The 14,152-nt window shown below is 40.5% G+C and overlaps 1 protein-coding gene across 1 annotated transcript; it reads right to left on the bottom strand.

The window, feature by feature from the left end:
• Positions 1-3,609: 3,609 nt before the first annotated feature.
• Positions 3,610-6,327, bottom strand: LOC128050552 (protocadherin beta-12-like). Its single transcript, XM_052642808.1, has one exon. It carries the CDS (start codon positions 6,188-6,190, stop codon positions 3,791-3,793), a length of 2,400 nt encoding a protein of 799 aa, XP_052498768.1. The 5' UTR covers positions 6,191-6,327; the 3' UTR covers positions 3,610-3,790.
• Positions 6,328-14,152: the final 7,825 nt, after the last annotated feature.

Below are 14,152 nucleotides of genomic sequence, written 5' to 3'. Positions count from 1 at the left end.
GGTTCCAAATAGGAAAAGGAGTATGTCAAGGCTGTATATTGTTACCCTGCTTATTTAACTTCTATGCAGAGTACATCATGAGAAATGCTGGGCTGGAAGAAGCACAAGCTAGAATCAAGATTTCCGGGAGAAATATCAATAACCTCAGATATGCAGATGACACCACCCTTATGGCAGAAAGTGAAGAGGAACTAAAGAGCCTCTTGATGAAAGTGAAAGTGGAGAGTGAATGCTACTTAGGCAAATATAAAAAGATTTCTTGATCTTGAAAGCCCAATTAATTTTGAAATTGGTAACCTTAGTGGTGATAGTACTGATTATTTTCTAAGCTTTGTTTTATAGAGTGCAGCATCCCAGGTGTAAGAGAAAAGATAATTTTTATTGAATAATTTAGATAAAAATATTTATCAAATGTGGTGTTTCATCAGGAGGTAAAGGAAATCCTAGAGTGAAGGAAAATTGAAAAAGAGAATTGAGAATATGAGCATGAGAGTGGTTGGTAGTGGTGAAATGGGAGTCAGCTGATGGGAAGGAAGTTAAAACAGGAGGGGGTTGATAGGTAGTAGCAGCATTATGGGACAAGGTCAAAGACAAGATGTGACAGGAGTAGCTAGATCAGAGGGCTAAAGGCATAGAAGGTTCTCATAGAAGGTATTCTTAGAGGGAGAGATCTGAAATCATATTTCATAGAATAATCCTGGGTAGTGAGAAAGTACAGCATGGGGCCAAGGTACTGAGAGGCCATGTTAGATTAACCAGTGGATGCGTGCTCAGTCACGTCCAACTCTTTTCAACTTCATGGACTGTAGCCCACCAGGCTTCTCTGTCCATGGGATTATTCCAACAAGAATATGGAGTGGGTTGCCATTACTTTCTCCAGGGGATATTCCTGACCCAGGGATGGAACCCATGTCTCTTGTGGCTCCTGCAGCTCCTGCATTGGCAGGTGGATTCTTTACCACTGAGCCACCTGGGAAGCCCCTTTCTTTCCCATACTCTTGGCAAATTCCAACCTAAACTGTTGTTTTGTTCTTATTGGCAAGGGTTTTTAAGAAAATCAACTCTGGGAAGCTGAGCAGTTTCTTACATCTCCATTTTGTAAGTGACCTCTTCCCATTGACAACCTATAGTCCTTTAATATAAAATTGGCTGATATAGTTGAAATCCTATGCACTGGTTTAAATTTAACTGTAAATTATTTGAGGCATAAGAGCAAAATTTGTTTTTAACAATACATTTGAAGAGAACTGGTTCGTTTACTTGTATCTGAGCTCCAAAGGCCTCACCATTCTCCATTAGAGTCAGGAAACAGTTCTTTCCATAAATAGACAAGTCTTCCTCTTCAGATAGGTGGAAAAACCCGAAGCAACAGGCTTTTCTCTGCTGTTGCACCTGTTAACTTTTCTGCCTGAGTTGTTTAAACTGGTCTTTCCCCTTCCCCTATTATAAATGTGAGAGGCCAAGCTTACTGGGGAAACAAGCTACTAGAACACTCCCACCTTCATTTTTGACAGCTATATCATCATATATCTCTTTATGCTAGTGGTCATCCATCTTTTCCCCACTAAGTACAGTAAAGATAGGAGGTAACCTTAATACTTTGATTTATTAATATGAATTTTTGTTCTCTATGTAAAGAAGCTTTCATTTATTCCTAGTTCCACTTCTGAGGGCTTCCATGGTGGCTCAGAAGTTAAAGCGTCTGCCCGCAATGCAGGAGACTTGGGTTTGATCCCTGGGTCGGGAAGTTCCCCTGGAGAAGGAAATGGCAACCCACTCCAGTATTCTTGCCTGGAGAATCCCAAGAATGGAGGAGCCTGGTAGGATACAGTTCACGGGGTGGCAAAGAGTTGGACACACTGAGCGACTTCATTTTCACTTTCTCTTTCTTTCCACTTCTGAAAATAGAAAATTAGAATTTAGTTAGCCTGCATGGAGAAACTTTTGTTCCCTCCATTTTTCTTAAATTCAGAGAGTCGTCAATCAGTTCATACACTTCAAAAGAACTGGCAGTGAAATTTTAGCATTCAAGAAGTGTAAACATTAGGTTATTTTGGATATGCTAGAGCAAGAGATTGTACTTCCAGGCATTATTAACTAATACCCAGCCCCTCTACAATGTTAAGATTAGAATATCTTCAAGAGGCACTTCCTGGCATTGACTCTAGTCTGTGGCCCCACCTCAGGAATAAAAACAATCATTTTACCCTCATGCATGTCCTCTTTCTCATACCTACTCTCTCTCTTGTGAACACATTTCCTTTCCCTCTATATCCCTACTCATTTTGCTCATCTATACTTTCCTTCCACAGCATATAGACTTTAAGACTTTTTGATGAAATTCTTGGAAATATCCTCCCCCAACAATGAAGGCTTTCTCTTCTGTGATACAGTCAGGTCACTCAAAGCAAAAGTGGTTGGTTAGAGCTTGTACAGCATGAAACAAAACTTCCTCCTACAATGGCTTTAAAAGTTTTAAAATTAGAATGTTAAAGGATTATCTTTTCATACTTTTCAGTACTCTACAAATATCTGAGAAAAGTGGTTTTGAAAGTTTGGATTGCTACACATTAGTAAGTCATGAAATCAATTTAGTAGATCATGACATTTGAAAATTAAATTGAATGGAATAATATAGGCAATTTCAAATTGCATCACAAAAAAGCTAAATAGTGTTTACAAAACATTTCTATTGTGTTTGTATGTTATATAATTTTTCTATTGGCTATTTCAAAATTTGAAAATTAGTTCCAAGTGTATATATATTCTGGGAGAGCACAGGAGGCAAAAGATTATACACTTTAGTACACAAGTCCACTATGCTGCTGCTGCTGCGAAGTTGCTTCAGTCGTGTCCAACTCTGTGCAACCGCATAGATGGCAGCCCACCAGGCTCCCCCGTCCCTGGGATTCTCCAGGCAAGAATACTGGAGTGGGTTGCCATTTCCTTCTCCAGTGCATTAAAGTGAAAAGTGAAAGTAACGTCGCTCAGTCGTGCCAGACTCTTAGCGACCCCATGGACTGCAGCCTACCAGGCTCCTTCGTCCATGGGATTTTCCAGGCAAGGGTACTGGAGTGGGTTGCCATTGTAAACAAATTATGGTTCAGGAGCCTGCATTCTACTAGATTGCATTATACCTTTGTAACATTAGTGAGACAACTGGAAAATAAAAACTTTATATTCCAAGATTATGTGGGTGGTCACAATATTAATATGTCTTCACAATAACCCTCCAGGATCAATAAGGGAGAGACACTAGGAAAATTGCCTTCTGGCCCTTTCCTACAAGGTGATTATGTTTATCAAAGGAAATTATTTTCAGGTATATTTTCAGCAGTAATAAATGTTTAAAAAAATTAAGAGTGATGAATTTAAAGAAAAATGACATTTCTGAATAGCAACCAATATTAAACCATTAGAAAAACCACAAAAAAATGAAGAAATGCTTGAACACTTGAAATACTTTGAAAGTGGTCTGCTTTATTTTATCAAAAGCATAATTGTGAGTGAAGGTTCAACTGAAGAGGGAGCCATGAGAAAAAAGTTACTTGGTGTAAGGCAAGTTAATTAACTATGAATTAATTATGAATTAAGACCTCCTTGGTTAAAGAATAAATTAATATTTGTAATAATTACAACCACAAAAAAAAGCATTAACTTAGAAGATGGGTACAACATGCGAAGATATAAAAGTAACAGTGCAATTTCAAATACATATTTGGGGGGAAATAACAATGGTGTAGAAGCGGCACAAAACAACATATATATTAGATATAAAACTTAATTATGGTCACTGAATATTGAACCCAAGGCTATTGTAGGAAGTATGATTTTCCTCTATTTCTTTCCCAGGGCGTTGGGTCGGGAGATTGGGGAGAATCGGCTTCAAGAATTTGAACTCATTCGTCCCAGTTCCTCCCGTCAGACACACCTCGTACTGGTAGCTCTGCGACAGGGTCCCCGTGCCGCTGACGTCCACCAGGTGGCCCGGGAAGTGGCCCTCGGGCACCGGGCAGCGACCCGCCGAGCCCGCCCCGCCCCTCCTGCACAGCCGCACCGCCACGAACACCAGCACCGAGAAGAGGAAGAGCGACGACACCGACGCCAAGGCCACCACCAGGTAGACGGTGAGCGGGTCGGCCGGCGCCGCGGCCGCCGCTTCCGCTTCCGGGGGCGGCAGGTAGGGCTGCGAGAAGCCGTCCACCAGCAGCACGTGCAGCGTGACGCTGGCCGACAGCGGCGGCTCGCCGTTGTCCTTGACCAGCACCACCAGCCGCTGCTTGGGCGCGTCGCGCTCGCTCAGCAGCCGCGCCGTGCGCACCTCGCCGTTGTGCGCCCACACGCCGAACAGCCCGGGCTCCGTGGCCTTGAGCAGCTGGTACGACAGCCAGGCGTTCTGGCCCGCGTCGCCGTCCACCGCCACCACCTTGGTCACCAGGTAGCCCGGCTCGGCCGCCCTGGGCACCAGCTCGGTGCAGGGCGCCGAGGCGTTCTGCAGCGGGTAGAGCACGAAGGGCGCGTTGTCGTTGGCGTCCGCCACGAGCACGCGCACCAGCGCCTGGCTGCTGAGCGCCGGCGAGCCGCGGTCGGTGGCGCCCACGCGGAACTCGAAGGCCCGCAGGGCCTCGTAGTCCAGGGACGTGAGGGCGAAGAGGTGGCCGTTGTCGGGGTTGATGGACACGAGGGAGGCGAGGGGCACGGGCGGGTCGGGGGGCGGCAGCAGCGAGTAGGTGACCTGGGCGTTGGCGCCCGCGTCTGTGTCTGTGGCGCTGACGCTGCCGATGTGCAGGGCGGGGCTGTTGTTCTCGCGGACCCACAGGGTGTAGGAGGTCTGGGTGAAGGCGGGGGCGTTGTCGTTGACGTCGGACACCAGCACGGTTATGTTGTGCTCGGTTTTCAGTCTGGGAGTTCCCATGTCAGTGACCGTGATGGTGATGTTGTACTCCGCTTGCCTTTCTCTGTCCAGCATTCTTTCCGTTTCCAACGTGTAGTAATTCTCAACTGATGATTTTAGCACGAACGGGAGGTTTTCTGAAACAGAACAAATCATCCTCCCATTCTCCCCAGAGTCTCTATCTCGGATACTAAAAACCATAACCACAATCTCCGGAGAATTTTCTGGGATTGGGCTGGTAATTGATGACACAGTCACTTCAGGAGCATTGTCATTCACATCCATCACCTGAATTCTGAGTGTTGATTTTCCAAAAAGGCCTCCTCCATCTGTGGCTTGAATGATAATGGAATATGATTCAGTTGTTTCAAAATCCAAGGGTGACGTTAAACTCACTTCTCCAGACTCTTGGTTAATTTCAAATGTCTTGCGAATATCTTCTGAGGCATGGGAAAACATGTATGATATTTCCCCGTTTTTACCTGAATCTAAATCCCAAGCTGAGACGGTGACAACCGGTGAGCCTAGTATGCTATCTTCTGAAATCTTCACCTCATAAAATGGCTGCTGAAACTCAGGGGAGTTGTCATTACTGTCCACGACCACCACCCGGACCAAGGTACTCCCGGACTTAGGTGGAGACCCGCCATCCAGAGCGGTGAGAATGAAATTGAGTTCAGACTGCTCTTCATAATCCAGCGCCTTATCCAGAACTAACTCTGGGTATTTCCTGTTATCCGGATTGACTCTCATTTTAATGTGGAAATGAGAGTTGGGGCTTATTGTGTAGTTTTTTAGAGCGTTGATTCCTACATCCAAATCCTTTGCACTTTCTAGTAAGAACACAGCACCGACAGGACTATTCTCTGGGATTTCTAAGAGCATTTCTTTTTCTAAGAAGGCAGGAGAGTGATCATTTATATCCTTGACCTGGAGCTCAATCCGTAAAAACTCCAAGGGGCTTTTCATTAATATCTGGAAATGCAGCACACAGGGCTCGGTGGAGCCACAGAGCTCCTCCCGGTCTAGTGCTTCACTTAAGAGCAAATCCCCTGTATTTATGTCCAGCTGCAATCGCTGTTTGTTATCATTAGAGACCACCTGAGCCCCTCTGGAGAATAGCTCACCCACTTCCAGCCCCAGGTCTTTTGCCAGATTGCCTACAAAGCTCCCACTCTGCATTTCCTCTGCCACTGAGAAGTGCCCAGAGTCAGAGCCCGCTTGAGACATCCCCAGCAAAACAAAGAAAAGCAGGACTTGCCTTATCTGCAGAACGCCTGCCCCTCCAATCTCCATAGCTCCTTTCCCAAAGGATTCCTGCAGAATCGCTTCACCCTTCCCACTTCTGGGTAAGGTGCCTCTGATAATGTCCACCGACTCTTCCAAGGCTTACGGATTTTAACCTTGTTGAATAACTTCTAGTTTGCCACTTGAAGCCTTGTTCTGTCTTCCTACTGCTCTTTTTGCACTGGATAACAATGTCCAGAACATCATCCAGCATAGAATGTTTTTTCTCTCCCAGCGATGTTATCCTGCAGCGCCACCATGCGTCTCCACAGATTTTCAGAGTTTGATGAAAGCTACCTAAATTCCATTCACATAAATATCCTCCAGAAGCAAATATTCTTTTATGTATTGTGTTCAAGTGATTACAGATATAGTCTATCATCCATAAGAGTTATTCTATACTGTTTATAGTTTTTGATGTTATTAGCATGTTTAAAAAGCATTTAAGTATCCTTCCCCACTCTCCACACAATTGTGGTGAATACAGAAATATAAGATGTGATTCCTGGCCCCCAGGAGCATGTAATCTTTTTGAGAAAACTGAGCACCAGAAACAAGGAGAGTATAAGTGACTGTTTAACTGAACAAAATTCCAGCACTACTTGGTCTTCCTTAGGTGGTAAGGGAAAGGGAAAGTGTACACAAGACATTTCAGAAGTCCTCTCAAAGGATATGAAACTGAATTAACCATAAGGTAGAACAAAGAGAACTATATATAGATAGTTCTTATAGCACCAGAAGGCCTTCTGTAGATTTCCTTGATAGTAGTGAACTGTGAACTAAGAAAAATGAAGTAAGAGACTGGGGTGGAACATATTCTGGAAATCCATAATTTAGTTCTAGTTTCTCATAATTTACCAAAAAAAAAAAAAAGAACAAATACACAAACATATTAGTTTCATTTAACACAGGCTTACTGCTAAAACTGGCTTCCCTCAGTTTCCCAAGATTTACTCCAGCTATAGTTATGGTCATCTGCTGTCTCTTTCAGCACAGGAAGACAGAGTGAGAGAGATTCTCTTTCCCAGTTGTAGGACAAAAACTTAGTTTTATTCTGATCAGATTAACCAAGATCATGTACCTGCTACTGAGGTGATCATTGTTTCAGGGGTACAAAATTATGAAAGTGAAAGTGAGTCACTCAGTTGTGTCCGACTCTCTGCGACTCCATGGACTATACAGCCCATGGAATTCTATACAGGCCAGAACAGAATTGGAGTGGCTAGCCATTCCCTTCTCCAGGGGATCTTCCCAACCCAGGGATCTAACCCAGGTCTCCCGCATTGCAGGCAGAATCTTTACCAGCTGATCCACCAGGGAAGCCCACAATAGAATTGTAGGTGGAGATTTTAGTTTCAGAATCTGAACTCATCTTTGTCTTCTGTTTTACTTTAATCCTCTCTGGGATCACCTCTTAAGCTTTTGGTGGTTTCAGTTTTAGCCAAAGTACATGGTTGCTACATGGTGAGGGAGATTGTTTGGAACAGAATTCACCTGTGATGTCCAGTATAGAAGGTCTCAAGAGTGTGCTCAGAAATTGATGGAGGAGGGATCTAAGAAGTTTTCATTTTTAAAATGTTAAGTTCAATTATATTCTTAAAAATGTAAGCTAGATACATGGTTGAAAAATAAATCACTACAGAAGGGCAGAAATTGAAAAGTAGATGGATTTACTACACACAGTTATCCTCACTACTTCTATTTTTATTTTTGAATTTAGAGTGAGATTTACTATGCTCAGAGAAGACAGAATACCCTCGTTTGATTCCTTCCAAATTTCGAAGAGCAATATTACAGTCAGTCAGTTCAGTTGCTCAGTCGTGTCTGACTCTTTGAGACCCCATGAATCGCAGCACGCCAGGCCTCCCTGTCCATCACCAACTCCCAGAGTTCACTCAGACTCATGTCCATCGAGTCGGTGATGCCACCCAGCCATCTCATCCTCTGTCGTCCCCTTTTTCTCCTGCCCCCAACCCCTCCCAGCATCAGAGTCTTTTCCAATGAGTCAACTCTTCGCATGAGGTGGCCATAGTATTGGAGCTTCAACTTCAGCATCAGTCCTTCCAGTGAACACCCGGGACTGGTCTCCTTTAGGATGGACTGGTTGGATCTTCTTGCAGTCCAAGCGACTCTCAAGAGTCTTCTCCAACACCACAGTTCAAAAGCATCAGTTCTTCGGTGCTCAGCCTTCTTGACAGTCCAACTCTCACACCCATACATGCCTTGACTAGACGGACCTTAGTCGGCAAAGTAATGTCTCTGCTTTTCAATATGCTATCTAGGTTGGTCATAACTTTCCTTCCAAGGAGTAAGCATCTTTTAATTTCATGGCTGCAGTCACCATCTGCAGTGACTTTGGAGCCCAACAAAATAAAGTCTGACACTGTTTTCACTGTTTCCCCATCTATTTCCCATGAAGTGATGGGACCAGATGCCATGATCTTTGTTTTCTGAATGTTGAGCATTGAGCCAACTTTTTCACTCTCCTCCTTCACTTTCATCAAGAGGCTCTTTAGTTCTTCTTCACTTTCTGCCATAAGGGTGGTGTCATCTGCATATCTGAGGTTATTGGTATTTCTCCCAGTAATCTTGATTCCAGCTTGTGCTTCCTCCAGCCCAGCATTTCTCATGATGTACTGTGCATATAAGTTAAATAAGCAGGGTGACAATATACAGCCTTGACGTACTCCTTTTCCTATTTGGAACCAGTCTGTTGTTCCATGTCCAGTTCTAACTGTTGCTTCCTGACCTGCATACAGGTTTCTCAAGAGGCAGGTCAGATGTTCTGGTATTCCCATCTCTTCAAGAATTTTCCAGTTTATTGTGATGGACTACTTTCATGTAATTCTTTGATTTTGCACAGCTCACTCCTTTTAAATACCCAATAAATGGTAGTTAATAAAAATTATATGAACTTACAGAAACCAAGAATGTATACACATAAATTTGATGACAGAAATCAAATCAAAGAGCAGTTATCAGTTCCAAGAAATGTCTAAAGAAAAGTTCCTGTTTGTCCAACATAATCCCATTTGGATACAAGATTTAGAGGAACCCGTTGTATAAGACTGAAGTCCAAAAGAAAAAAGAGAAGTTCATTGAGGGCCAAAAAGGAAATGGCAGCCCACTCCAGAATTCTTGCCTGGGAAGTCCCATGGACAGAGGATCCTGGTGGGCTACAGTCTATGGAGTTGGAAAGGAGTTGGACACAACTTAGCGACCAAACAACTTCTCTAACTTTGGAGACCCTGGGCAGAGCTAAGAGTGCAAGTGTGAGGGGTGAAGCCCAAAATAGGGAAATCAAACAAAACTTTGCATCCTGAATGGTGAGATATTTAGTCCCTTTCCATGCAGTAGTCTCCAGTTGGAATATGCAGGGTGCGCATCTCTAACTCTCTCTTGCACAGAAAATACTGCAGAATCCTAAGCTGGAGCATATGAAAGGCTCAAACAGAAACTTAAACATACTGGTATTTGAGGATCTCCTAAGCTAATAACTCTTATCTTACAATGATTACGTTAGAGTGAGGTCCTGCCATCGATAACCTCATTATCACAGACACAAAGAGCTAACTGTCAGCACCTTGATCTCTCATCATTCTTAAATATGAGAAGATAGCCATGGACCACAAGACATGAAGTATTAATACCAACAAAGTATTAATGCCAAAACCATCACCACCACCATAAAAGGGGGTCACAGGAGGAAATAGATACAGAAATAGAGAAAATGGAAGAAAGTGTTTTAAAATGTTTGATTAACTTGTTGGATAGCAGAAATTAACAGAGCAATGTAAATCAACTATATTTCAATATAAAAAATCTGATTCATATCCTCAGAGTAGTAAAATCTAATAAGAGCTAATGTTTATTGAGTATTCTGTGCTGCCTATTATTCTAGTGCCACATATGTGTTTACACATTTAATCACAATAGTAATCATATGAAGTATGTATTCTTTTGTAAGATAAAGAATGGATTAAGGCTTAGTGCTACTTCCTAGCTATATAATCTTGGGCAAGTTCTTAATTTCTCTATGACTCACTCTCATTTTAAAAGTAGTTAAATGGTTTTTACTGCACAATGAATTTAGTAATTTAAAAAGATGAATTGTAGATGACAATAATTTTTTATTATAGTTGATTTACAGTGTTGTGCCAGTCTCTGGTGTACAGCAAAGTAATTCAGTTATACAAAGACATACACACACACTCATATATATATACATACTTTTAAAATGTTCTTTTCCATTTGGTCTATCACAGGATATTGAATGTAGTTCCCTCTGCTATACATTAGGAGCTTGTTGTTTATTCGTTCTAAATGTAATACTTTGCATCTACCAACCCCAAATTCCCAGTCCATCCCTCTCCCTCTCCCCTTCTCCCTGTTCTCTATGTCGTATGAGTCTGTTTGTTTTGTTGGTAGGTTCATTTGTGCCATATTTTAGATTCCACATATAAGAGATTTCATATGGTATTTGCACTTTCTCTTTCTGACTTACTTCACTTAGTATGATACTCGAGTTCCATCCATGTTGCTACAAATGGCATTATTTTGTTCATTTTTATGGCAGCGTGGCACTCCATTGTATATATGTACTAAGTTCTTATTTATTCATTCATATGTTGATGGACATTTAGGTTGCTTCCATGTTTTGGCTATTGTGCATAGTGCTGCTGTGTACATGGGGGTGCGTGTATCTTTCTGAATTTTAGTTTTTTCTGGGTATATTCCCAGGAGTGGGATTGCTGGATCAAGTGGTAATTCTATTCTTAGTTTTCTGAGGAACTTCCATACTGTTTGTACCCACTTACCTTCCCACCAACAGTGTAGGAGAGTTCCCCTTTCTCCATACCTTCTCCAGCACTTGTTTTTTGTAGACTTTTTAATGATGGCCATTTTGACCATTGTTAGGTGGTACCTCAGTTTTGATTTGCAGTTCTCTAATAATTAGTGATGTTGAGCATCTTTTCATGTGCCTACTGGTCATCTAAATGACAAAAGATACTACAATTATAAATCTAAAACAGATGCTATGAAAAACATTCAAGAGAACTAAAGAGAGCTCTTAAAAATAAATATTTGTCAGCCAAAAATTAAAAGTATAAAGCTTGGATGATAAAATATTTTGTCCAAAGAGTAGAACAAGAGGTAAAAAGAAAAGAAGTGGAAAAAAATTAGAGGGAGACAATCAATCAATTCAGGATATCTAGTATTTAACTAATGAGATTATGGTGAGAAGATACAAAATTCAAAGGAGAAATTATGATGAAAATAGAACAAGGAAATTTCTCAGAGCTAAAAGTGAGAGTTTAAATGTTAACAGAGTACACACATGTGACTAGATAAATAGCTGACACTGATTTATCTTCAGAATAGGAGACACAGTTTCCAATGTTTCCACCATGCAAAAATGTGGTGATGTTAAAAGAGATAGGAATTAGAATGGAAAGCCTTCTGAATAGCAACTCTATATGCAATCACTAAAAGGAATCCTGTTTTCAAGATCTGAGGGAAAATTATTTTCAGCCTAGAATTTTATATCCAAACTATCAATCAAATGAAAACAAAATACCTTCACAAGGCAAGTTCTCAAAAATTTTAAGTCCTCTGTATCTATTTTTATGAAGATATTGAGAGATCTGTGTCAGCTAAGTAAGTTGCCTCTTAGAATTTGTGAGGGGTTGGTTCTAAGACCCACATATATCAAATTCCCCAGATGCTCAAATCCCATAGTTGGCCCTGCCCATCCAAGGGTTGCACATCTGAGGATTCGGCCAAGCTAAGATTGTGTATTAAATTTGCATTCTGCAGTGGGTTGACTCATCAGATGTGCAGTCAGTGCATACGGAGGCTCAACTGTATATGTATTAGAAAAATCCTCATATATGTGGACACAAAGTTCAAAACCCTGTTGCTCAAGGATCCACTATATACTGTTTCTTATCAAAGGGGACCAACATAGGAAAATATTAAAGTCCTAACTATAGAGCAAATAGTATAAATGAAGGCGAGAGATAGGAGGGAATTTGAGTGAAAGATCTCCAGAAAATAAGTTTAACTGATAGGCTTCTGAGATCTTTTTTAAATTTAAGGGGAAATAATGATATTCAGGGAGAAATAATGTGAAAAACAATGGAATTAAATAGAAAATTGTGCCAATAAAAATAATTATCAACTCTAGGAAAGATATTTTAAAGAAAGGGAATGTAATCATACTATGGTAATGTGTACTTTGAAGTAATCTTAGCAAATAAACCAAAACTATTAGTTTAACCAAAAGGAGGAGGAGGGGGAGAAGAGGAAGCAGAAGCAGGAGAAGAAGAAAACCAAAGACAGGGAGAATAGAAGAAAGGGAATGTGCAATGTTTGTGTGTTTGTTAATTGGAAGGCAAGGAGGGCATGAAATAGGTGATGGGGATTAAAAGGCACACAGCTACAATTATAAAATTTCAAAAAACATGGAAATGTAATATACAGCATAAGGAATATGTTATAATAACTTGTATGGGTACAGCTGGTTACTAGACTTGTGGTAATCATTTCATAATGTATGCAAATGTCAAATCACTACATGGTACACCTGAAACTAACATAATATTGCAATCAACTATATTACAATAAGAAAAGAAAGAAAGGAGGAAGTCAAGTAATTAAGAAATAAAAAGGTAAGAAAGTTAAGTCCTTTATTACAGGAAGAAGTTATTAAAGTATAAAACTGAACATCAAAGCAGTATAAACACATAACAGAAAATGTAGATAAATGCTACAGAAAACAGAGAAGAGGGCTAGAGATGAATCTGTTGTCATTCCTTATGATTTTTAGTTCATCTTTATTTAAAAATTTGAGATAATTAAAATATATTTACAAAAGAAAATGAAAAGTGAAAAGCTTTGCAACAATCCACTAATAGCTTTATACAGATTCTCAAAATGTTTTTTATTTATATTCATTTTTATGCAGGTTATTATATTTTGTTTGAATTATAAGACATAGTCTGCTTTATATATCAGCAAAAGTGAACATTAGAAAATATTAACAAAGAGTAGCATATTTAAAGAAAATGAATAATATGAACACAGTGAGTGAGTGAAGTTGCTCAGTGGTGTCCGACTCTTTGTGACCCCATGGACTGAAGCCTACTAGGCTCCTCTGTACATGGGATTTTCCAGGCAAGAATACTGGAGTGGGTTGCCATTTCCTTCTCCAGGAGATCTTCCCAACCCGGGGCTCCTGCATTGTAGGCAGACTCTTTACCATCTGAGCCACCAGGGAGTCCCTGGTCCCTAAGCTAAATCTTCTAATATGAACACAAGGATATTATAATGTTGCTCACAAAATGATGCTTTATGGTTTTGGTTTGTTTATTTAAGTTGTTTGGAATGTTTTTGGCTACACAGGCAGCTTGCCAGATCTTAGTTCCCTGACCAGTGAAGAGCCCAGGTGCAGACAGTGAAAGCTCTAGGTCCTTACCACTGGACCACCAGGGAATCCTACCAGTGATGTTTCATTTTATCATGAGCAGAATAATAGAGAAATATTTCTTTTAAAATATCCCTTAGAGCTAGATGATACAGTTTCTTATCATGATTAAATGTTTTAGTAAGGTCACGACATGCAGGTACGTCTTCTTAGGTAAAGGAAGTAATGTAGGTGTATAAGATAATGAGATTCAGTCTATGAAATGTACTAGGAAAAAAAATCAACCTGTTTTCTAGAATGAAAATAGTACTAAACTCTTGTACACTTTGAAGGAACTAAACATACAAACTAATATTTAGATGGGGTACTGATTACAACTAACCTGTTTAATGGGGAAAAAAGAATGAAATAATATTTTAAGATCATATAGTACTTTAAAATAAGGCTTTAAGTTGCAAAATAATTTAACTTGGAGTAATAAAACTAAACTAATATTGATATAGTTTCATAACACTTCAAAAATACGTGAACACATAGAAAAAATT

Source organism: Budorcas taxicolor, chromosome 7, assembly GCF_023091745.1.
Source record: "Budorcas taxicolor isolate Tak-1 chromosome 7, Takin1.1, whole genome shotgun sequence".
NCBI classification, from domain to species: domain Eukaryota; kingdom Metazoa; phylum Chordata; class Mammalia; order Artiodactyla; family Bovidae; genus Budorcas; species Budorcas taxicolor.
This window is presented reverse-complemented; position numbering and strand designations above follow the sequence as displayed.